Source organism: Opisthorchis viverrini, assembly GCF_000715545.1.
Source record: "Opisthorchis viverrini unplaced genomic scaffold opera_v5_69, whole genome shotgun sequence".
NCBI lineage: Eukaryota > Metazoa > Platyhelminthes > Trematoda > Opisthorchiida > Opisthorchiidae > Opisthorchis > Opisthorchis viverrini.
The window spans coordinates 1,291,782-1,318,697 of record NW_008751725.1 but is presented as its reverse complement, the minus strand read 5'-3'; the positions used below and the strand labels follow the sequence as shown (position 1 = coordinate 1,318,697).

The 26,916-nt window shown below is 44.9% G+C and overlaps 1 protein-coding gene across 1 annotated transcript in view; it reads right to left on the bottom strand.

Moving 5' to 3' along the window:
• Positions 1–3,717: 3,717 nt before the first annotated feature.
• T265_04299 (hypothetical protein) overlaps positions 3,718–26,916 on the bottom strand; it is a gene marked incomplete at both ends in the record, with an annotated part of 37,325 nt that continues 14,126 nt past the window's right edge. Inside the window, 8 exons of the mRNA XM_009168998.1 lie at positions 3,718–4,097; positions 5,123–5,432; positions 6,319–6,434; positions 7,277–7,447; positions 10,173–10,394; positions 12,356–12,468; positions 15,722–16,373; positions 19,436–19,629. Coding sequence (XP_009167262.1) covers positions 3,996–4,097; positions 5,123–5,432; positions 6,319–6,434; positions 7,277–7,447; positions 10,173–10,394; positions 12,356–12,468; positions 15,722–16,373; positions 19,436–19,629 — 1,880 coding nt within the window. The remainder of the gene's footprint in view (positions 4,098–5,122; positions 5,433–6,318; positions 6,435–7,276; positions 7,448–10,172; positions 10,395–12,355; positions 12,469–15,721; positions 16,374–19,435; positions 19,630–26,916) is intronic.

The following is a 26,916-nucleotide window of genomic DNA, read 5'->3' as shown; positions in this document are numbered from 1 at the left end:
CTTTGGGGGTTTCAATTTCCTGTGGACTACTAAGGCATGCCTCGTCATTTGACCTACGTTTCACTCAGTTAGCCGAGTGGCCGTGGATAATCCTCTCAGCTGGAGGTAAACCTCATTCAGAAACATTACTCATCAAATAAAGCTGCCGTACGAGCATGCCGTGAACTGAACCGGTTGTGGCATCGTGTTTGGTGTACGACGAAGCTTTCCACGTCCCCCGGTACTCTTCAAATTTGCCATCGATCGGTCTCTTGAATGAGCATTGAAGGGATACCCTGGAATCGAGTTAGCTCCCAAATCCAGGATAGCTGACTTGAAATATACCGTTGAAATCTGGTAGCTGATGACTTGGAGGGAACTCAACCACTGCTGAATAACCTGACTCATCACGCAACACTCATGGGACTGAAGATAGAAACACCAAAGGCTATTTCTGTGTCTGCCAAATCTCTCAACGTAAGGGGTGAAATACTCCAGCGCATCGCCAATTTCAGACATGTTGGTTCCACAATTCAACCCAAAGAAAAGGCTAAAGAGGAGGCACAATAGCCTATGGGTAGTGCTCTGTCAGCCTTTATGAAGCTGAATAGTCTTGTGGAAATGAACAGGGGTTAGTTTACGCATGAAAATCCGAGTCTTCAGTGCAACGACCAGTCCGGCTTTTATTTGAGCCTGCACCAGAAAAGTTTATCCGAAAGCTGTGGGTTTTGACCACCGATTTCTCCGACCTGTAATGAGATTCCACTAACTAAGGATGTCCAATGATAAAAAACAAAAATGTTGTCATGACCTACCCGAATCATTTGACGACGGCATCTGTTACGCAGGAACGACGCTGAACTCACTGAAGGAATGGTGGACCTAACACCATGTCAAGGATCGTGACGTTCCCTCAAACGACAACTGAAAATTGAGTTCACTACGATAAAAAGCTATTCGAAACAGTGCACTCTACACGTGGCTTCCGAGTCGTCACTAGACCGCGATTCGTGCGGACCTAACAGCAGACTGACGTGCCTGAGAATCGTGCATCCGGGACATAACCGAAATTGACTAGTCCTGCTTTAGGTTGCTCGAAATTAGGTAAAAGTGCTCCTTACAATCATGAATCATACTACCTCATAACAAGGGTGAATAAAATTGCATCACGCGTCAGTTCTTATCACATTGCTGACCAAAACATTAAGCTCAGTTTGTCCACTATCGGGTCAGCCAACAATAAGGCACAAAGAGATAGGAGTTCCAACAGGGTAGGACAGATACATGACCGACCAAAGCGCAATAAACACTTCCATCGGTGTCCTAGACCGGAATCTCATATCAAACAGGCGTGCGAACTGGGTCATGTGGTCACTTTGCATTCACTCAATGTTGACAGTTGACTAACAGGACATGTATCAACGTAAACAACGAAGGAACTGGTGTCATTCGAAACTTGGATGGCATCAACGAAAAAGCGAGTCAACGGTTTCATGCTATCATTCTGAGGCCACTACACTTGACGGAAGGTAGATGGCACCTTGGGAGACAGTCAGTTTACGCTGAAGAGCGAGCTGAAATGATAAAATTCCCGGCCGGCAACCGTAAGGCCGCCGTGATAACCGACAATCAGCTTTGGGTGAAAGGAGGAAAGTCCTTCGCTCCAAAATCGCTTCTTGGCAAACACGAACTAAACATATACAAGCCGCTAGCTCATATGCATAAGGGAAGCCACTCACAAGGTTGCTGAACACTCCTCGACAGCCCACGACCGGTTTCGCCCATTTTGGGGCTCATCAGGTAGGCGCAGTCCCCGACTTTCCGTCAATCTCTTATCCGTCCTACTGGATCCAAATTGGATTAATTTCGACAAACACTTATTTGCATATCAATTTGGTTTTCACAGGAGACTCGACTGAATCTCCCGTTCATGAGATTCTTCAACTGAATGTGCTGCACAAAGGCCGCCTCGTGTTTCATTTGGTACGACATTCGATATATATATATATATACTATGCGTAAGGTTACTGAAAACACTTATACAGCCCCCTGGACGTTCACTGGCTATTAAACAAGAGTAAGCGAACACCGCAAAGCAGCTCCGTAAGTTCCGTAACAACCTTCACCTTCTATCAAATGCGGTGGTGCTTGGACACCAGACTATCACAAGTATACACCGTAACCTGGGTAGTCACGCACTGCAGATAGGGCTGGTTGAAAAATCCGTTTTTTTTTCGGCAAAGACAGGTGAAAGCAGAAGCAAACATTGCCAGACTTTCGCATCGCCACTCACTAAGCGTTCTTTCGCACCTGCAAACTATCTTTGTAAGCTTAAATCTCCTCTCTGCCTACCCGTTGTGCGACAGAAATCTACGTTGTTTAACAAGGCAGGTGTGGCAGCCGTTTACCTTTTGCCGAGCTCCATTTTCTTTAAACTGAGACCAAATTTACAATAACCCAACTGGAACTATATGTATGGAATTACAGGGTCTCGAATGAGGAATATTCGCGCAATTCCTGGAATATTACCCACTGAGCAGCTAATAAAAGGGAGTGCAACCCCAAACCATCATTAAAAAAAACCCAACACTGCGTTTGTAAAACTACGCTCCGGAAGAGATATCAGTTCACGTGATAGTCCTCAAGTGTCTGTGCCCTAGAAGTAGGCACCCTTATCGTGCGGAATATCAACCAGACCATTCTTCATGAAGTGCACTAAACACACGGGTCTCAAACACCACGTGAACTACTGGGGAGCAACAAATCACAACTTCTAAATGATCCGATATCTCGTCAAACTAGTGGGACTGTGTCGTTACCATTCACTTTTAAACAGTGAAGTGGACATCGGCCTATACGGACTACCTGCCTCTTTACTGTTATTTGAAAGAAAGAAAGAAAGCGTTCAGCTGTAGCAACCTTTCGGTGCCTAACTGCCATGCCACCCAAAGGTTGCACGAGGGCTGGGATACTGCCAGGTTGCCCAAGCCTAGATAGGGGAAGTCGAGTGGCAGAGTTCGGGTTCGAACCACGGACCTTCCGGTCAGTAAATTCGCGCTCTAAGCACTTGGGCCATCCCGCCCTACTCTTAAAGTGAAGTAGCTTGAATCAATTCTGATGACCTCAGACACCACAAACTTATATCCACAACACGTTTTAATCCTCCCAGCAGAATTGGAATATCCAGAAACATTTGACTCTTGAATGTACCTTTGGAAAGCTACTCCAGCGGCTCATTATTGTTCCCAAGCGGCAGGTTCGTCATTCTCCAACAAAATGTCACCAATACGCAGATCTTGTCGCTCAAGGTGAGACATGTAATGATAATAATGATGTTCTGTTCAGACCGACGGTATACTCGCAGCGTCACCGCATATTTGAAGCTTAACAAACCGCGAACCCTGAATATCACCGAATGGCTAACAAGGGGACTGTGGTGGGTTCGTGAAACTGAAGTCATCTCAGTGAAAGCTTGATCACCTGTGTACGAATAGTGGGATCCAGTACAAGTTATTTTCTGCATGGGATGACGAATGTGAAAGCATCCACTGCGACCGTGTTAGGTGGGTGAGTTGCAATCATCTCGCTCATCATATAGATTGGGGTGCATCCCACCGCACCACGGGAAAAGTGGAATTCCGTGTGCTGATTCGGTAGTGGTAAACTTCAACACAGTAGCAATGGCGGCGACCTAGAAGCCGAACTTCGTGAACACGAAAAACAAATGGCTGAATTCATCCACGTTTTTGCGATAACCCCAGCCCCCATATCAAATGAATGCACGAGAAAGTGGGGGCACGCTCTTCAGTACAAGGTACACAAAATCCAACACAAATAAGTCGTCCGGCATCGATGGGAGACCTCGGACAAAAAACCGATCAGGGGAAGAACATGAAGGGAAGTGCGTGACGGTCGGCGCGGTTCGAATGAAGACGTTCTCAAAGTTGAGCCGGCATTTTCGTAATGGAACTGCAGGGTTATGTGTGAAAGAAGATAGCGGGGTGCGACTAGTCATGTTATTCCCATTCAATGGTGGCCGGTGGTTTGCATGTTAGGTCGTACAAGACACGGGATATGCCTGGGACGCTTTGAACAGCTTTCTGAAGCTGTAAAACAACCTGAAAATCAAACGGAAAAGAAAAGTTAGAATTTGGATTACCACTCGCGAGCTGTTTTGATATTGAACACATGAAGGCATTGAAACAATACCTTCATAAACATCTAAAAAAAAGTACGGAGGTGGGAGGCCAAAAACGATTGCACATTGTTTGATGATCAAGCATAAAACATATTATTAATATTACTAATGATAATGGTAATAAAAGTAATACTGTAGATATAATAGTTCAGCAGTAGCATCCTTTCGGTGCCTGGCTACCATGCCAACAGAAGGAAGCACGAGGACTGAGGTACTGTCAGTTGGCCCAAGCCTTGACAGGAACAGACGAGATGCCAGGGTTAGGTTCGAACCATGAACCTTTCGGTCAGCAAGTTCGCGACTTAACCAACGCGTTATCTCAAGGACAAAAAACGCATAATTTTGTTATTTACAGGTTTACGTGATCCAGTGTGGCCTATAGAATGAATGATGGATATGGAATGAAGGAACTTTAGATGTCACGTGGGACTGAATAAGCACCAAGGCACAGAATCAACTAAAGCGAAAATCGCTCCGACGATTTGTATGGAATGTTTACAACCCGCTCGAATGGGTATTTAAAATGACCCTATACCGTTTTCATGCTGAAACGGTACACTTTTTATCAAACCCTGATAAAATAATCAAGAATCAACAGCAATCGTATTGGGCTGATACAAATCTGAGGAAAACTCAAAGTGGCTTAAAGAGTGTGCAACTTCATGACAAATTAAAAAGATTTTCAAACGTGCAACTTCCGTATTATAGGATTTTAACATATCTTGCGAATCATGTCGATGGATATGATGAAAAACTCGGTGCTATAAGTGTGATTTGGACAAAATGAAATGGACCCAGTAGCGTAACAAGGGGCATGACCATGAAAACCTATTTGTGTAACTGCCGTGCCCGTGACAATACTGTCTCAAATTAAGACTGAATGTTTTATGAAACCAACAAATCGTGAGAACGATGTGGAAAAAGCAAACTGCACTTGATTCGCACCTCTTCAGGTATGTGTTTGCCCGGAATAGCTGCTAAACCGGTCATGAAGTCAGACGTGATAACCGGTCGAAGTACGACCGAGCGGAGGATGGAGGGAACGGCAACAACCTGACTGGGGTCACGATCGAAATGAATTGGCAGTAGGACAACAGGTAGTTGGCTGACTTTGTCCAGAGTTCGTGTAGCTCGAAGCACGGTAGTTACACGATCGTCAACCTCGCGAAGTGTTTCGACTACAGGCTCCCGTAGGTAGGTCACTGTGATATCATTCACAGGATGGGCAACTTGTGGACCGAAGACGAAGACAACTCTGAACGATAACAAGCGAGAAGTTTTGAGAAGTTAAATAAAAAATGAACTAGAAACATAAAAAGAACACGGTCAGCACTGTTGTCACTGGTGTCGAGAAGTGAATTTAAGTAGCAGTGACGCACGCCACAAATCGAGCATGAGAAGACTATGGTCGCTGAGGGAACAACGCAAAGCCAAGTGGACAATAATAAGAAGCGCGCACTCTGGAGGAACACTACACAAGCCACAAGGAAACAAATGTTCCATCTGAGTTGTACACGGTTACCAGCTAAGGGTGACAGGGCAGCACGCGGATGTCTAAATCGGCACCGAAATCTGGCTTCCTAGCATGACAGAAGAGACCAACTGGGAAGGCGTAATCAAGACATATGAAATGAATACGAGCAGATTAAATAATAAGTTCGGTTTGTTTGCATTAAACAAGCTTCCATGATTTTTGTGTAGTTACACATTTTCGTAGTTACACATTTCTATTTAGGTCTCCCTTCTTAGACTTTCAAGTTCTCCCTCTTCTACCCTACCCCACCCAGGTTTGAATACTCTCTCCCCAGGTCCAAACACTAACAGCTATTCCTGCCACAAGCAAAAGAACATCAAATAGGCAACAACACACTGATGGGAGATTGGAAATCTTGTATACCAGCTAGCTGCTGATTTTACCAGATATTAACCTAGACAACTGCACAGTTGTCTACTTTGAATTTGACAGCGAAACATACCGAGAAAAAAACAGTGAAACATCACCCGACAATGATCGGAAAATGTGCCACACCCTAAACCACGAAGTCATAAATCTCTACGGATACCTCAATGGCGGACATCAAAAGTTTGGAGAATAAGCATGAGCATTGGTCATCTATGAAGTAAATTGTGCAACAACGCACCTGTTGATGTTGTGACATATTCGTGGGATGAGATGGGCCAAGAAAGACAGTGCATCCCAATCGGGGGCAGTGGAACTAGACAGAGCACATGCGTAGCTGTAGGTCCTCTGATCACCCTGAAAACAATGTATAAAAGTGAAACGTGGAACCATGGGAAGATTAACAATTTTGAATGAATGGTGCGCTGAAAGTTTTTTTACCTTCGACAAAAGCTTCCGTCCTAGGTCCTGACCTTATGAAGCGATATATACCAGGTGTCACTCGAGGAGAAACCAGGTAATAGAAAGATTACCACTGTGTTCCGTTTCACCTACGAGCCAGAAAGTTGGAAAGCCCACGTCAGAGACACATATGGTCGCTATCAATACGGTCGGTCCCATTTCTGTGGCCAGAAAAAAATACGTACCGAACCACGAGCTATTTCATGATATCCACCCCATTCGAAAGAACTATTTGTAACAACTAACGGTCTGTGTCGAACGCTAACATAGCGGGACCTGAAGTAAATGTACATATTATGGTTCCCTTTTGGGGTTAAAAGATAACCCTAAGCCTGTTGCCAGAAAACAAGAGATTCTCGGGTTTGATGTTTCCTGTGATGTTTTGGATAAAATAGACATATATGAACAGATTAGGCCGCTATTTAGAACTCAAATCGGCCTTTTTATAGCCCGACCGGGAAGCAATCTGATTTGACTGATATACCAAACACTAAAAAGTTAACCATCTCTCACCTGAAACCACATCGTTACACGTGTATTTCTGGCTAGTCGCTATCGCCACTTAAGAAAGCCAGATGTTTTAACAATATACAGTTGAGGAAAAGTTTTCAGATCTTATCCACTAACACTTCCTTTTTCGGTCCCTTTATCACTGTTCCATCATTTCGTCCTCCGATAACAGGAGGCATGAGAATGTTGTCCTCATCGACCACGCAACGAATGACTCGGTTGCATACATACAAACACATACAATCCAGCAGAAAAATAAACACACTGCGAACCTGAACTCCAACGGTGCGAAGTGGTAACAAATGGGCGGCAAGAGTGCGGTGCATTGTGATTTCTGACAGCCGATGTTGCTCCTCTGGACGTGCAACTGCATTGATTCTTGTTAGTAAGGCATGAGGCTGGAAGGTGAGAAATGTTGGGCTGAAATATAAATCTGATCGACGAAGAACGACACCGAAACTCCCCCCTAGAGAAGGACAGTAGAAAAACAAACGGAGTGCACAAAAATTAAGTCGAAAATAACTAGAACCGCGAGCTTTGTTCAACCGGTAGGTTGTACTGATCAGAAATAATGCAGCGTGCCGAGAGATGTGACTGGTCAACAACGAATATATTTTATCGGTAGACAGGTGAAATTCTGAATTTTTCAGAATGTCAGCAAGAGAACGTTCAGCGTGTCAGATACCACCAGTACTACCGGCGGGCCCCTCTCGAAAATGCACAGGTTCGGTTGCCAAACTGCCCGAAAAAAGCCGTGCTATGATGTTGATTTAGACAGAAGTACAAAATCCCGGCATAGTGTCTGTGTGCGTTCCAGTTTTCGGCTCCGGGGAGGAGCAAACTGAAAGCCGTGAGATGATAGTATAATAATATAATACCAATACTTCGGAGCGATGAGGACTTCAGCTGAAGAATGCAAAATGAGGACGCTTGCCAGCCCTTGTAAGGACAACCTACTCCGCTATCGCTGTAATCTTGACGTAGAAGTCGGGCTACGCTCTAGTTTCAGCGAACTAACTTATATCTCCTGTTCATTTCAGGACGCCAATAACTCACTGAAGAGTACGCTCCAGGATATATGTAACCATCATCTCTTCCAAGTTGGACCGTTGACTTTTTTCCAATTGAGATGAATGGGCGCGTTAGCCGTGCGCTTGAGCTAAGCTCGTTTAGCCGTCCGCTAGGCTCCATGCAGGTTGCATCTCGCCAGCTGAATGTGGATCCCTGTTAGTCATACACGTAAGACAGATCGAACGGCTCCATTTTATCAGCATTCTGTTTTCATCTCGAATAAGCTTATGAAGATCCGATAGCTTCTGTATTGAAATTTTGCCATCTTAGAAGAATTAGTGTTATGAACAATCCGGACCAAGTGCACTGTCACACTGAAGGGACGATATCTGACGCTAGATTCTCATTTTGGATGGGTCTCTGTTTAGACGTCCTGTAGCTCTTCCAGAAATTATGTGGAGGAAGATCGGTTTGAGTGTTCTTCGAAGAGTTCAGCCATCGCTCGAGGCTGTTTTGGCGAATGGAATACGAATCCATGCTTTCTGTGAATTATTTCACTTACGTTCACCTTCCTATGATTGGTACATCGAATAAAGTAGGCACATTTATTTCTTGTAGCGAGAGCCTTCTCCAAGCACTAGACCTTCGCTATCTACAAATGTTTCTTGTCATTCCTTAGGTGCTGGACTATGCGATGTTTGAAGCATCCTCGTGTATTGCATTGTGTAGGTGTAGGGTTGCGGATCATCATGATACCTACTGTTCATTTGATGGCTCGGACAGACGGTCTCTGTTGTTCTGTGTATAGGTATTCCCAATATCATTCTAACCTGTTCTGACCGAGAATTTTGAGCAATACGAATTCAACTATCTTAAGGCTAATCGAACTAATAAGCCAGCTAACACAACGTCATAATCAGAATCAAGTCGACTAACCTTGAATTGAAGCTCTCCACACGTAACCGTATAACTAAATCTATCGGCAGTTTGCAGTTGGTGGCTTCCAGGAGACAGCGATGGAACTTACTCAGCATAAAAATGAAGCAGCCGCTCCCGGTTATTCCTAAGATTGTTATCAACTTCGAACCCAGCACCCAATAGCGCCTCATCTGGATTTATTCTATAACAATCTGAACGTTCAAACCACAGCGCAATAACAGTGCATTCTAATCTGGAAGAAATAAGTGTGATAGATCTCGATAGAAGCCGCTTCAGAGATTCTCGAGCATATAATGACCAGTTACAAGTCGAGTTGTACCGATCTTAACTGAGCCAGTCAACCACAGAGCGTAAAGACGATCAAGTATTAGAAAACAATCGGCTAAAGCACGTTCGGCCTGAGGCTGAGTGCAACCCCCACGCCATAGACATGATTCACTGTGTCAGGGTCACCAGAGAAGGGCAAAATGTTAGGCAGCTAGTGACTTAAGAAGCAGAATACAGTTGAGGACTTGCGCATGTGTTTTAAACCTACACTGACAGAAGTGGAATTAAATTTCCAGAATGAGCTAGCAGTTGACCGATTCGGCACACAGCGTAAAACATTGAAAGTTATAACACTATTAAAGGGTTGTTTTCATGTATTTTAGTCAGCTACGACTTGAATACGGAACGATGATTAAGTGATTGACAGCTAAACGAAATCAGACAAGCAGATGGAAGTTAGGAGAGGATTGTGGAATGAGGATCAGTAAGTGAAGAGCTGTGAGGGTAGTGCTGCTACAGACATGAAGCCGTCTAACAATTGTCTACCACGTCCATCATCAAGAGAAACTCACAAAACCTGTCTCAATTTTTCTGTTAACTTCCTCAAAACAGGGCCAAAAGCTGGCAGTAGCTTAGTGGAAGTGGTCCTTGCACAATGGACGTTCTCATTTGCTCCAGTTAAAGGTGTATATGAAAACGTTTCCGTTTGGTAGTTTTTTACAAACACTTGCTGCTGTGGAACAGGCGCAAAAAGTGTTGGACGCCAAGGAAGGAAAGGTGAGCTTGGCGCTTGAGAACTGCTGAGAGAAGAATAAAGCGGCATCTCGGCTGGCAGCCGAAACGCAATCAGCTTGAATCTATAACTCAAACATAAGTAGAAATATATGAAAACCAAATCTGACTCACATTCTGTGACATGTGATGGTAACCGGCAATCATCTTGATCAAACTGGTTGTCTCAGAAAAGTCACGCTCCATGTATGGTTCAGCAGCACACAGGATGCGGATTGCTAGTCCTGGCCCTGGAAATGGATGTCGATTAACTATCTCCTCCGGCAATCCGAGCTGGCGACCAACCTGTCGGACCTCGTCCTTGTGGAAACTGGCTAAAGGTTCGATTATTCGACCCTAGGATTTATGAACGGGATAAGCAAACATGTGTGCGTATTCGATAGGAACACCTGCTCTTATAAACTATCGAAAAATAAGTCATGTATCCGCACAGGTGTGTGTTGAATAGCTTGATACGTACTGTATGCACATCCTGATGTCGGTTTGTCTATAGTTGTATAGCCAGCTGAGACATGTGCGGAAATACGCAATGAAAAAATAAAAACTGGGAAAACTTTGCCACGACGGATAACCCGTAATTGTTGCGTGTAGAGAATTCGATGAGCACCCTACAAGAGAAGAACGGAGTGCTTCAGCACCCGTTTTTCCTACACTACGGAAGAACTATATTTTTGCATTCGAGTGGCGCGAGAGCAGAACAAATCGACGACTTGATGGGATAGCACTCGCACAGAAAAAAAATAGTATACAATGGCAGTCTAACTGGACACGGGAAACTGAACAAAGTGGATTCATAAAAAACAGAAAGCAATTGAAACAATTGATTTGAGGCAGCATCCACAACAGAAACTAAGTAGGGTCACTCAAGGGATACTAGGTGGATCCCAAGCAACTGGATTTGAAGAGCATTTTTAAACCGTTTTGGGCCGTACGATTTCTGGGTGCATTTTGCTTTTTTCGACCTGGTTATCTCTGAATAGATTGCTGCAAAAGATTGCTGTAAAAGAGATCACATGCTAAACACAACTCACTCCATCAACCAAGTGGCATCCACGGGTGTATCATGCTCTTAGTAAAAATGCCAGATGGAAACAACACCAGTGGGGCGAGATGGCCCAAGCGGCTAGAGCGCGAATTTACTGATCGGAAGGTTCGTGGTTCGAACCCGACCTCTGCCTCTCGACCTCCCCTGTCTAGGCTTGGGCAACCTGGATGTATCCCAGCTCTCGTGCAACCTTTGGGTAGCATGACAGTTAGGCACCGAAAGGGTGCTACAGCTGAACTATATTCCAACTTGAAGGCAACACAGTTTAGAGACTAGTTCAAACGTGCATTTATTTTACTGTTTCGATGTCGGTCCCAAAACTTGATCGAAGCCTTTTAGAACATTTGATCACCACACGGGACCTATTACCACTATGGCAGGCATGTGGTTCACAGTTGCCCTGAACTATAAAGTGCTACCAATAAGAAAATTGGCTTCCTCATTGCAGTTCAGTAATTATCAGCAGCAGAACCATAAATTGCCATGATAAATACTGAACAAAGAAACCATGGATGTAACTGATACCTTGAAAGCACAACCGGTTCATCGCGACCCTAGGCGTACACTGAAATTTATTGGCTGCAGTTAACTAGAGACACGAGAAAAATTGCGCTCCAGTTCGTTCATGTTAGATTCCACCTGTCCGTGGTAGAAATCCATGCTGCTCGATGGCTATCAAGGATTGGATCAGCAAGACCCAGAGCAGATGATGGACAGTGAATTAGATATAAAAATAAATGCAGCATGATCCAACATTATTCATAGAGTTTGTTATAAGCAATAAAATCTGCCTAAACAATAAGACGGGAGTATACGTCACTATAGAACACGCATTTTCAAAACCAAATACTTTGAGTACCACCAACACTCAGCCCTGTCAACGAAAAAATAGATAGCCACCTGAGCGTCAGGAGTAAGTGGGAAATGACACCCAACCATGATCCACGGTCGTCACGTAATATTGGTAGCTGGGGTGAATTCATCGGCTGTTGGCCCCTTCGCCAAGCTTGATAATCATCCTGCACATGTTTCGTCATTAACTGAGAAGACGGCGATGGTGCACATCGTCAGTGTGCTCCCTATGCCTTGTCAACTAGTGAGGAAAGGTATGCAAGCCAATTTCCAATCGCTTGTGACACTGCAGTCGTCCGGTTGCTCTGAGACGGGACCACAAAAACCGGAAATTTCGTGCTACTTAAATGAAACCAGTAGGCGCAACAGATATGAAGTAAACAATGGATGCATCAGTTACCTCGCTCTGAAGGTGTTGTACCAATGCCGTTGTGTTGTGATGTGTCTTTATGACATCAGCCCTCAAGCTAACCTTCTGTGAAGCCGACTCTATCAAATCCGGTCGCAGAGTACCTAAAAGATGAACAAAGAGAGGAGACACGCAGGCATTGTGAATCACATACATTTTCGGGTACATAGATAGAACCATAAGGACTGGTAACTTGCAAACATGTCTGGAATGGGATCCATTATTCCATCTTTACTAGTCGAATGAATTCAAGGATAGGTTGTGCACTTCAGTATCTTTGCAAACGATAAGTTTCAATCTCCTTCAACATCGGGACCCTCTCACACTCAATGGATCGCTACAAATACGACGATTGGTCTTCTGAATTTACTTATTAGCAAATCGCCCACTTATCGAATGCACTTCCTAATATCAACCAGGACGAAAGCCCCTGTTGTAGCACAAACCTCTTCTCCCTCTTCCTCAAAATTAACTTCCTAAGATTAGCATGCTTTTAGTCATACTCAACTGGTTGTATTTCTATCGTTTCGCCTTTTTATGCCTGCTTTTGAGTCGTTTTTCTCCAAGATACTCTGACTACACTGTAATCCACGCACAAGATCAATAGAAAATGATTTAGTTATCTTCACAGAAGCTCAGCTTGCAACTCCCTTCTAGCAAGCTACTCAGCAATGGATACTGAGAGAATTAAGTCATAGTAAGAAAATGGTAATACGATGTACATCAGTGGGTTCGTTTGAAACTGAAACGCGATACGGTTTACATCGTGGAGTAACGTCGAAAATTCCGGCTAATATAGCTGCATGCCTGGTCTAATAGTAGAGGAAGTGGGTTGTTAGTTTCAAAGACGATGTGTTCTTTGGATAAACAAAGAGAGATCAATTCTACAGGGGCCGGTAACCTGATGGGGACGACAGAATACAGAAAGACGGGTCCCACTAGTGGAAAACCGAGAAATAGAGGCAAAAGAAGTATCTGATGAACAGCTATCGCAGTGACGTTAGAAAAAGACGTGAAGTCTTAATAATAGTGTTCATAAATCAATGGTTAATGGAGTGCCGGTGAGGGGTATGATTCCACACTGGATTAAGGGGGGGTTGGGACAAGTATGAAAGAACAGCGCCGAAAGATTAGGTGAATTCGAGATTTATTAAGGATAAAACCCGTCGCCAGAGTGAACTGTCTGAGTGCCGGTAAAAGAGACCAAAAGTGTCAATATGCTGATATCGCGGGGACTTTGACGAGTAATGACCTTAATAAGTCGCTGGAAAGAGTCAGACTAAAGAGGATGAACAAGATTGATCCTATAAAATTTTATCTGAGACAGGAAGACTAATGAAGATGAACACATAAAAGAACGTGGAAGGGTTGAACGTTGTTGAATTTGACATCCCAGCTGCGTAGTAGGGTCGGTATTCAGTGTCGGACAATCGGAGTCGAATTGAGCGCAGAAAGTCGTGAGAAAAGGAAAGGCACAAAGTGGCATCATCTATACAACCATGGATTGGATAACCTGCATACATAAAACGGTCTACATAAATACGAAAAAGTGCGAATGTTGGCTAGAACATCCATTCATCGTGTTCCGAGTCGGGTAGATAACTCTACTTAGCCTTACTTGTATGCAGTAACCACGGAATAGGTTTAGGATGCGGTTTCTCAGACTTAGATACACACCATACATTAGAGGTTTGCACTAATTGCACTAAATGCTTTATCAAATGTCTTCGATATGTCGAAAACATTCGTTTCACCAAAGTAATCCGGCGATAAAACGTGAGGACATAGGCCAAAATATCATTCGTGCAGCGGCGGTGTTCGAACCCAAGCTTGCAGCTACTTGAGAGGGCGTTGGCTTTAAGAGGGCGTGTCATCGTCATTTGGTGGTCGACACAGTATAGTACCCACAACATTGGGTTGGGATTAGATGAGTTTTTAACTCACAGTTAAAAACTAGAAGAACGAAAATCCAGGATAGAAAGTTATAAGGCCGGTATGGGAGAACGGGGATAGATGTACAATCCCGCCAATTACTGTCATTCTCTTTATTAAGTGTTTTACGATAACGATAAAGCAACTCGCATATTAGGTGTCCATCCACTGCAGCACTCCCTAAATGAAGGCGATTCTAAAAGGTACGGAATCCCTATTTTGGTAGTACCAGGTTTTTATGATAGAGAACCGCTAGAGAGAAAAGCCTCATTGCCCATAATGGACCCAGTTCTCCAGTAAGCCAAGGGATGATCAGTAACCGAAACAGCAACATGGAGGGAAGGTTGCATACACGTAAATTTGATCCACTGGATGATAGGACTATGGCAATTTTTGTCCAACTTCGTTATGCACAACACCTCAAGAAATTTAACGCATATAACCCTACGGAAGACGGCATAAACAAGAACGAGGGCTGAAAGCACATCAATTTCATACCGGTTAAGTCCCCGCTTGCGCAGTGCTCTAAGAAATCGAGCATAGTTCCAGATGAAGCCCACACAGCGTACGAATTGGCAGCTTTTCAGGTAAAGACAGAAAATCGCACACAGAACCAACTCTACATGTCCAAAACTTTACTAATTCAGTTGCACAGCAGCTGACATACGTGCCGTGGCTTACTTATATGGTTCTTACAATGAATACCTTCAATTTGGTTGGCAAATGGGGTAGCTGATATGGAACGACAGGTTAGCGCCAGTCATCTATAACCGTCAGAATATACCATCCTAGTTCCACGTACTCTTACCCAATAGGATGGACACTACTCTAGCGGTAAGTGAAACGGCAAATCGAACTGAGGCACTTGATTGGGGGCCGATTTCCCAATTAAGGTTAAGTGAAGGCTACAGTGTGTACCACCACAAGCTTTTGCACGCTGACGAAAACAGCACGGTCAATCCTGCTGCACCCACAGAGGCTTAATCATATGAACGGCTTAAACAGCCAATGGCGAGTACATGCAGCTATCGGTCCGACATCAGCCGTCCATCAGATGTTCGAACTACCTCGCAGATGACATCCTACGCTGAGGTTCACCATACCTGAGCCGGCCATCACAGGTGACAAAGGTGGTCGGGCACCTGATCATCCAAGCTGCCAGTAGATCGACATATTCTGAACCACAAGGGGTAGCAACAATATCATTATGTCCTATGGCTCTAGTACTGTTACAGTTCATAGGAAGGAATTCGCCGCTAATTATCACTGTCTGGTAAAACGTATCTACTGGACCAAACGACGCTGGGCAGTACATGCGCCGTATGTGTGTGCGAACTCGATTAGAAATTTCATTCTACGTTGTGATAAGATTCCAAAAATTAAAACTCAAGCGCGACATGCATAAAATCGAAGAGCACCGCTCACCCTGACAAAGTAGTAAGGAGTCGGCATCCAAGTTAAGCTCAGTCCAAGTCTCTTGGGCAACCCTCATAAACGTGTCACCGATAATTCGGCGCTTCTCCTCAGGATTAGTTGTTGCGCTATTCAACGGCCCGATAGGAATGTTACGCAATTCAGTGTGCGTTGTGAAACCTCCACCACTCAATCGTTGTTGCCTCCTCTCGGTGGGTGTTGTAGAATCTGTAAAGTGCGAGAGGGTAGTTGTGCTCAATTTCAATTCAGGTTTTGTATCACAGTATTCGTCCGGTGTGGGTTTAACGTCCTTGCATTCCGGCCCAAGTGGGCTAGCAGCTGATTCCGACTGAGCTTTCGATGGAAGGATGATAGCTGGGGCAAGCGATTCCGTTTTGATCGGCACTTGGAAAGTGGTCATGCCCGATTGAAAGCGCAGTCGAGCATTCACAAAGTGTACTGAAACAGTGTTAGGAGTGATTATCTGATTTGGACAAAACATACCATTAATTCCAATGGCCTTCAGGGATTCCAGCACGGCCTTTGATTCATTTTTCCTCATAAATCCGTTGTCTATATGGACGGCAACTATTTGCGAAGGACTGATTGTTTGAGCCAATAGCGCCGCACAGACCGTTGAATCAACACCACCACTCAAAAGCACCTGAAGGAGAAAATAACAATTAAGGCAGTGTCGCTCAATTAAATTACGTCTTGGCTCAATTAGTTGCGATCTGCCCTCCAGGATCAAAGCCACATAACACTCCCTGTGCTTGACTGCAGACATTGAAAGATATGGCGGTTAACCGATATTAGTCCCTATCCAGACTATCTGACTGAGTGTTGGATGGTTGTAATAGGATAGCTCTTTTTGCTTCCTCTGGTTGTAGAGCTTTACGTAAGTAGCTAAATAGTTGTGAGGTAGTTGAACAGCAGTGTTCTACAAGTGTATGGCTGTCAATGATGGTATAGTTGTCACGGCTCAGACAGGAAAGCCAAAAGATCAGGGATTGATTCGAACTGCGGACCATTCAGTCACATCTATAAATCTGAAGTGCAGTTCTTCAAACTAAGCTGAAATAAACCAGTGTGAATTCTAGCCCAATATTAAAACCATTGATACGCGCACTACAGCTGATACACTCGCATTGTTAAACAATTATCAACAAGATATATTCCCATCGCTATCACTGGGAAGTTATCTACATCTTTCTTGGTGGGCCCAGCTGCCAACTCGTCTCCCGATAGCTACGGAATTTGAGGGGAAACCCCTGAACTGGAGACGTGAATCCAGTGAGTATAGCCATGGCTGCTCGACCGGTGCGGTCAGCGGAACGGAGTCAACACGCACTGAGGACAAAATATTGGGTACGGAAACGCGACTAGGTACACAGCTGGGCTAGATTTACGATAATCGGAGTACTGTTTCGTGGCCCTCAGTCAATGTTTGTTTCTTCTGGTTACATCCCAACTAGTTGGCAAGCCCGGTACTGAGGCCAGCTACGTCGCAGAGGAGAGTTGACAACCGAGACATTGTTTTTCCCATATGAATATCATAAAATTATCATCTACATTAACCTAATATCGTCCACGTTACAGGATCGAGGTCTACCGAGTGTGACGACTAAGTCAGTCATTTTTGGCTAGAATGCAATTACTGCCTGCCCATGCACAGCAGGACTGATAGGCTACTTCAAAATCAAAGGTGTATGCACATTATTCTTCTTTGTCCTGACCGACAGCGGTTTAGAACAAATATGAGATTGTTTACGTGAATAACGGTGGACGACAAACAAATCCACTGTAGTTTTCAGCCTTGAATCCTGCGTGGGGCAATTCACAGAAAAAGAAGAGGCAAGAATAGCTTATTTACAAACGCACTGTTAATTCGATAAAGGAATCCCGCGCATCACTGATTTCGATTTTGGGCCATTTCAAAAAGGTCATTAGCTCATCCGGAAAATCTTGGTCAGCCTACAAAGGCTAAGTACTTTGGTGCTTTGGCCACATTATTTGCCGACTTCCCGTAAGTTTTTCCCAGCCCGATCCAGTGCCTATAAATAAGGCTTAACGAGGGAGTCGTTGACTTGTTATCCTTACGACTTGCCCAGCCATCGTAATTGGTGCCATATTATTATTAGACTCACGTCACGAGGTTGTCCTCTGCCAAAACTTCGTTAACCACATGTTTCCCCCCCCCCTATATGTGGACAATCCTTCGTAAGCAACTGTGATCAAACTCGATCAACCTCTCCTTAATTTCCACTCGGAGGGCACATGCTTACCATTCACAGACGCATAGCACGTACTGGAGTGATGTACACCCGGCGTACAGGTCGTGCTTGTGCTACAGACGACCGAGAATTAGACACCGATTAGGCTGTATGGGAGTTGAGCGCTAGTAGTTAATGGCGCTGGCATTTCACTGCTATCGACTATGATTCTGTCCTCGCTAGCAATGAATCGTCAGGTACTAGTAATAAGTGGTGCTTGCATAACCTACCGTATGCATTTATTACAAGATCCAAGGGTCCCGAAACAAAAACTGATTTGAAGAGACCCAAAGCTGGTCAGATGAAGCATATGTGCTTTAGCACATATGCTTCATCTGACCAATGGTTCCAATGGTTCCCAGACAAATCTGGAACCTATAACTTATGCGCCCTTGGAAACGGTTGTGGATGAAGGGAAACGGATGTAGCAACATACTAAACTGGGTTACGCTATACAACAGCAGATATCATGTTAGAAGCAGTTGACGAAAAACAATACAGTTAGTCCAAAAACGAAACTATAATTAAACGTTTTAGAAACCAAAACACCTACTAAATGAATGTATATTGGTAGTCTGCAAAAATAGTTGAGTTATGGAAGTTTGTAGACCTCCTTTTTCCTTAGACAAATTACTCGTAGAGCTTCTCTTCTAGTTCCGATGTTAACAGTTTCTTGAGTGAACCCTCTGTCTCTGGAAACTTTAGACTTCGTCTTATTCTGTACTTTCATCGATGCACCAAGACTGACAATTGCGGATAGACTGTATTCAGTCTCTCAATCATTCTGTCCCGCTCCACTGGATACAGTCTTAATTTTTTTGGAACAACGACAACTAATTGCCCAGGGCAGCCACTAGTAAACCGAACCCCGCGGCCCCAGCAAACGTTATACAAGTGACGTGAATTGTGTCCAACCAAGAACTGATGATCACGTATCTATCATTGACTTGTATCCATTATGCTTAAATTATTAAGCGAAACATGGTCAGGGTGATCGATAAAACTGCCGACTACTCGCACACTGATATTTTCTTTTGTATTTGTTGCTTGTTCGACTACTGCGAGAGTTTGTTGGCGCAGTGATAAAAACAGCAAAAGGGAAAACTTTCCAATTCAATGTGCTACTTAGCTAGAAGTTTCTTACTCACCACACAAAATATGGAATCGGCAAAAACGTCTCCATCTTTGTGATGTCTCTTTTGTATGAGTTTCTTACTCTTGGTCAAGCAGTACTGTAAGCTGCAAATTAACCGCAAGAGGTTCATGAATAAGGAAAATTAGGAACCGGACCATCTTGGGCCTCACAGCCGAAAATGGAAGAACCTACTCCCAAACATCCGATTTTACACGATGAACCTGCGACAGTAAAGAATGCTCACCCAATAATACGTGTAAGCAAAGATAACAGGTAGAGATAAGCGTTACGTAACACCAAAACGAATATCTTACTTACCAACACTTTTTTCTGACCAACAAGTTCTTGAATCTCGGTTTTGCATTCTATCAATCGATCCTTGAGTTGAAAGTCTCCTTTGAGTCCACATATGCCGAATAGGAAGTTATGGAGTATTCTCCGGCCGCATGGGGTAAGTTCCACCTCCGGATGGAACTGCACGCCATACAGGCGCTTCTGGTCATTTCCGATTCCTGGAAGCGCAACATATCGATAAAACTTGGACCAGCGTCAAAGTGGAAAAGTGGAGCAACATTTGTGTAGAATAAGATGGGTTTGTAAACTAAACCTCAAAGATAAAACGATATATTGATGTCCACACACCTATTCAGTGGCAGAACTCCACCATCTGTATAACGGCCATATATCCATACTAAATACTATCGGCTGTAGGGATAGTGTCACTAATCTAACGATGGCCAGCCTTCCTCAACTGTACAGCAACGGAAACTCCAGGTTTCAGAACCAGTCTGTAAGTTGAATTTACCTCTGACATACTGGTCGCCGTTGTCTGGTTAATGTGCAGCTGCCTGACCAATCATAGGACGGTTAGTGTCGGTCTCCAAGTATACTAGCCAGTTTGTGGAAATTTCAGTTGAGAATTCGTCTTGAAAATGAAGTCAATTTATGCTGGAAAGCCAGTACTCAGGATTACAACCTGGACGAGTCCATTCAGACAGAGCTGCGCTCCAGCGGTCATAGAAGACCTAGAGCCGCGATAACCAGCCGAGTTGAGCTAAAACGACCATGCATAATCAACAGGCTGGCGGAATACTGAAAAGGCAATGAACAGATTGCATAGGGCGACTACAATGAATTAGGTTCTCAACTGGCCACTCAGTCAACCGGACGTTGTGTATTTTCAGAATTTTCTCTGCATAGCTGACTGACAATTCCCATTTACTGTCTTTTTGACTCGCTGGAAATCGCGGGCACCTTACTCTGGCCACCTCCTTTCCCGGAGACGCATGTGGCCTTTCGGATCAACCAATGGTAGTAACATTAACTGCGTTGTGACCAAGCAATACTGGCGAGATAACAGTTCCTTGTAGATAAACTATGTTGAGATACGGAGCGGAGATGAGTATCAGTAGTCTAAGATATAGTTTGAAGGTCATTTCGTAACATACACATCAACACTGAAAGTCTTTTGACGTCCCCGGCGCGCAGCAGCCAGGTTTCTGATCCATATAGTAATATAGAGCGCACCGCAGCATTGTAAACTCAATCCTTGACAGAGAAATTGATGTCACGCCTACGCCACAGGTGACGTAGGTTCGCAAAAGCTGTTCTGGCCTTCCCAATCCGGATAGAAATATCATCTTTCGCGAGACCACCGGGACTGATACAGCTGCCCAGGTAAACAAATTTGGCTACTACCTCAATGGGTTCACCCGCAAGCATGAGGCTAGGGTTCGAGTCCACCCAGTCTTGCAGTGACACTTTACACTTTGCAGGTGTGAAGCACATACCGAACCGCGAGGCAGAATTATTTAGATTATTTAATATTGTTTGCATTACGACGGGTCAGATCCAAGAAGAGCTATGTCGTCTGCGTACTCGATATTTGTGAGCGGAGGCCCAGGGAGCACTTCGACCCCACAGGCATTAGAGGCTGGTAGTGAGTCTTCCATGATCGTATCAATGACGAAGTTGAAGAGGAAAGGTGAAAGAGGACAGCCCTGTCGGACACCACTGGATGTGGTGAACTTAGGAGAAAGCTTCCCGTAGACCTTTACACGGCCGCGGGAGTTGGCGTACAGCACCTTAATGAGGGTCAAGAACTTAAGGGGGACACCTTTGCTCCACAGACACTGCCACAGTGCTTGGCGGTCCACAGAGTCAAAGGCAGCTTTTAGATGTCTTCGGAGCATTGCCCGAATCTGGTGGGAACACCGGATCAGCAATTCTGAAGTACGTCGAATGGTATTCGGGAGAAATAACTCACCATCGATAGATGAACTGATCACACTGCATTGGTTGCGCTGGCTTGGCCACGTGTTGAGTACGCCGGTCGACCGACTTCCTCGAAGGGCTCTTTTCGCACAACCACGTGAAGGATGGAAGAGAGCCAGAGGCAGTCAAACAATGACTTGGCAGCGAAGTATGAAAGCCATTACCAGAAAACAGCTACGCTGGTCACTGCCGTCTTCCTGGATTGGGACTCCGAGACGGGCCACATCAATGGCTAGAGACATTGTAAGACATGGTCCAGTCGCGCCCTCAATGGCGCTCGTGCATCCAAGCTATTGTCCTCAATGCATAGCTCCTTTTCCAAACCTCCCCCCATTTGACAACCCACTGACAGTGCTGGATTTATGCGCCAATTTATCAGCTCCCGCCTGCAATGCCCAGCTACCTACCCCTCCCCCAAATCATCGGTGAACGAAACTGCGGCAGCTACAACCACTGTACGACGAGTACGCGGTTATTACAGCTGACAATGACGATGGTGATGGTACACATCAACAGTGTGGAGTTTGCACCCTAGTTGTCAGAAAATTTTACACGCTCAACGGTGGTAACGCCTTCGCTTCAAAAAAGCTGTGCTAGCAAACCTCGAGCCTGAAACTCACAAACTGGTCGCCCAAACGAGGACAAATTCGCCGAGGCTTCATGTCACAGACGAACCGGTAGTAAGAGCATTATGATCAATTATGATCACTCTCGTTGCGACAAACGTCCTTAAAAAGAAGTCACCTTGTCGTAGAGGACAGATACCATGAGCTATTAGCGGCAGCTGACCAGCTCCCATTCAATCAGGCCACACAAACTGACCAGAATTCTCATTATGATCATTATCCTTAACAGCGGAGAACATTAGTGCTTCCCAGAAGTCTATTCAATCGGATATGACCATAATTTTGGCCCCAAAATAAATGCTTCCGATTGGGTTAGCATTGCAGTCATGCTGAAAAAAAACTGTATATCGCTCATCGCAATCTACGGATAATCAGCAACCTCAATGAGGGATTTCAGACAAACTGTTAGCTTCCGTTTCAAAAACAGCCCGTTTCGTGCCAGTATGCAAGTCAACATGATCAAGATCGATGCATCACAAGGTGAATGCTATCCACTTGTAACGCCAGTACACATCTTAAAAGACAGATACTATCGACTGGAATATATCTGGGCTAGTAAATGGAAGCCAGATAGGAAGTGGACTTGATCAATGCAATTCATAGTTCCGGAAAAATCCTTAAACACAAAACCAGTAATGGTACCCGTTTATCCGAGTCCATAAAAATCTACCACGTCCTCATTAAACACACCAGTAGGTCAGACACGCCATATAATGAAAACTAGAATAAATTCATGGATGACTCATGACTGCCGGAAATCGATCGACAAAACTAACACGGCCAGTATTCACATACTGAACGGAAGGATGGGAAAGAGGGTAAGGACGCCGTTCAAAAGTTACCTGTTGAGTTCCGTCAGGAAAAGACTGAACCGTCACGAAGAGACGATCTGCGCGCCAATGTGAACTACACTGGTGGATGTCCCTGTGACACCAGCAGAGTCCCTCATACTACGTTGGTTAGTGGTTAGATATCTAATGAATTCTGCTGATCCACCAGGTTGGGGTTTGGAACTTGTGTAGTGACTCGTTCGTTCGCAAATACGTGATACGTTGGCATTAGGCGCCAAATACCGCTTCAATATGGCGAGCCCATCGTGCCAAAGGTTCTGGCTGAAGACCACAATAGTCCTCCTGTCTAGGTCTGGGCGCCCTCGGGGTATCTTGGCCTAAGTACAACAATGACTCCAAAAACAAAAAAATAATGTCATGCTACATCGGCCGTCACGTGGTTTCATGAGACGGTTTCATCGCCTTGCTGCATACAGCAAGGTAAGCACACGAAAACGGGCTATTGCTCTTTCATTCTTTCTCTTCCACAAGAGTTTTCTTCCCCCTTCCTCCACCCCATTATTAACCTTCTTTTCGGAGGCCCATTCGTTAAGACTGAAAACCCTGTTCCTCTTGTGCCCGTTTTCGGCTGTTATATTTGCAAGTCAGCCGGGAATGATAGCCTTGTACACCCCGAAAAAAAAATTCAAGCCTCGACACCCCATATTTCTGGTTGATTCAAGGTAAGCAAAACGGGCTATTGCTCTTTCATTCTTTCTCTTCCACAAGAGTTTTCTTCCCCCTTCCTCCACCCCATTATTAACCTTCTTTTCGGAGGCCCATTCGTTAAGACTGAAAACCCTGTTCCTCTTGTGCCCGTTTTCGGCTGTTATATTTGCAAGTCAGCCGGGAATGATAGCCTTGTACATCCCGAAAAAAAAAATTCAACCCTCGACACCCCATATTTCTGGTTGATTTTAATGTTCACACTGTGAAGCAAGCGGAACAGGTTGATCTTGCTCTCACACTGCGCTTGGTACTGGAGAAAAAGAAGCAACAAACGAGGACATTGAAAGCGATAACTAAGGATGCGAGCAAAGCGTTTGAGCTGACTGCTCAATCACTCTCTACTCGCTTCCGGTTGCGTAACTCTAGCGATCCAGAGGCCGCTGCGGCTGGTTGTCAGCAACTTCCCAAGTCACCGGGCAAAAGGATTCCCGCTTGATTGGATATTGGTTGATAGTCGCTCTAGTGCCGTTCGTCCAGCAACGCCTGTGAAATCTCACAAGCAGAAGGTTGACCGTGGCCTATTCGTCGCGAACGCCGGTGTGTCACTGTAGAAGTCTCATATACCGCCGAGTTCCTGTTCCGGTTCATAGTCCTGTATTGTTTAAGGACAGATCCTCAGTTAGCGATCGTCTAATCCCTTGGCTTACATTTGGGAAAAGGAGACCATTCTAGACAAGCGGACATTCAGTATTAGTGCTCTGTTTGTAAAGAAAAGAGCTCGCACTGAATGCGACAATCACAGGGAGAACAGCTTTCTCACGGCCACGAGACCCTTGTCCTTGGTTTCCCAATGTTACAGGAAGCATTGGTTCGATAACAGCAAGCGGGGTTTAGGCTTGATAAGCAAGAAATCCCCGGGAGCTTGTCAATATATAAGTTCTTTGCATTCTCAAACTTGCTGTTAAGTGTACACGGAGAGCTCCGAAAAACGCTCGTACCCTTCCCTTTTATTTTCAACCAACCAGAGACCACAGATCACTTTAGATGCTACAATTACCAGACGCAGTAGGACATCGTTCGTAGATCGTTTTGAGTGTTGATAGTACGGGACTGTTTCCCTCATCGTATATTGTTTGCCACTTCTGTTCAGCTGGCCTGGTGCCCTTACGGCACCTTTGTTGAGCAATTTAGATCGGTGTCCTAATCAGTGACCGAATTTCAGTAGGTCAAAGGAACCGTTTTTCAAATGTCTGTTCACCTTTCCAACCGGTGTTGGGAGTAACCTGATGATCCATCGTGTGAATGATGTGGATGACTTTGGAGGCACGTCTTCCGTAATGAAAGTCACACTCATTTCCTTGACTTACACTATCCACACCTGTCTCAATAATGTCAGAGCTAATGCAGCTTCTGAGATACGCACAGCATTACACAGTCCTCACAATTCTTCCTGGAATTGTTAGAGGCAAGTTCAAAGACTGCGCCCCGCAACTTTGTAGGCGCAAACCACATGCCTAGGGAATGAATGCTCTTTGTCAGCCTTTCTAGCAATATTGACGCTTCCCACTCCTCCAAAAATGAGAAAAATATCGCCTTCATGTTCCAGGTCGAGAAAGCGCTCGATACCCCAAGGTTTTCGAGACCTTCCGATGTTCGCCTCATTACCGCATCAATGGCAAAATTATCCACACACTGAGAGAGGAGACATCTTTGTCGGACGCCACTGCTTATAGGAGGGCTTTCGGGGAGCTCCTAATGGTCTCATACGCCTATGACTATGTGAATGCAAACAACGCATGATATTCACGAAATTGCGGGGCATATGCCTTTGTTGAGAGGCACAAACCGGTTGCCAGAATCAAACTTACATCAAGATAAAGGGCGCCTATATGCATGCCTTTGCTTTAAAATTTAACAGAGTGAAGATGCGCTCCACACAACCCCTTCCGAACTGAAACCGACCTGATGCTACCATCTTGACGTGGTGGTCCGGCTAGAGTGTTGCAATTATCCTGCGGGCCATATCAGCTGCAGCTTCGTTCCACAATATAAAACCAAACCAGCAAGGCCAAAAGGGAAGCAGTCACATCAAGCACAGCGAGACCCCGTTCTGTGAGTACCCGTGCTACGAGGCGATCTGATGCTAAAGTCGTACTGTCCTCTGCAATGGGGGTGTGAAAACAATAAGCTGTTCGCCGCAGGCGACCAGCACGTTCATATGCATGGAAGCAACGATGGTGTCTTCCCTTCAGGAGACGGGTTGGGAAAGATCGGCTCTAAAAACCACACACTCTGATTGCCCAACACCTGGCCATGAAAGCTGGAGTATTATTCAATGGGGTCATAAAACCTTCAAAAACTGGATTGTCTGAACTGTTCAAAAGGCCCCTACTATGCGCAGCCACATCAGGAGTTAGAGAACAATGCCTTACTTCCTGTGCCCTCGGATGGGGGCAGTCCCTTGAAGCCAAGCGCGTTAGACTGTTGAGTTGTCGGCTTCAGACGGGGTCCGCAAAGAAAATCCTACTGTCCGCTGCCTTGTGCCTCAGACTTTTGGGTCGGAGGCTAGAAGCAAGTCCCCCGGACAAAACTATACATCTTCCCACTGCCTTGTAGGTATAACTTCTGAATCAAAGGCTCAAGGTGGGGCACCTCAACCAAACCCCATTCCTCACACTGGGTAAGCGGGATGTATTATTTTCCCGCACAGTTCTCTGCCCACCGATGGCTCTCCCCAGTTCCTCCTCACAACACAAGCAAACTTTGCTGGATCAATTGATTGTCTGTTATCTGACTGATGTGCCTTACGCACCCGGTCACTTACTGACAATAAACAAAATAACACCTTACTAAATTCACGAGGTCCTTTCCGCCTAGGAGCTTCCCACACCCGTACTCTAAGTCAAGTAGGCAACCAGGCAATGCTTGCTAATACCCTATACTCTTGAAATGTACGTAAGCTGTCTCCGAAACACGTATGCAACACACAAACATGGGTATGCATCCCAAAACGTCCATGATGAACTCAGATCTTTCACAGTTCTTCCTCCGTGTGTCCGGTGATCAAGTGCGGAGAACCACTGAACATATGGCGTGGAAGTTGTACTCAATCACAGATCTGAACGCGTTTTGTTGAACTGGATTCCGGTGAACAGTCGTCTCTGTGACGCCCAACGCCTCCCGATATAAAAATGCTGTATATTTGTATTGTCGGCATTTGCCATAAACGACTACAGTTCTAATATTGGGAAGGATGTTTTCCATCGAAAGTTATTCGGGGTCATTTATCGAGGAAGAAGCACTGACATTCATCACCAACATCATCGACAGCATGACATCAGTGTTCAACACCGATGCTTCACTGCCGTAAAACCATGACTTATTTGAAAGCCTTATTGTA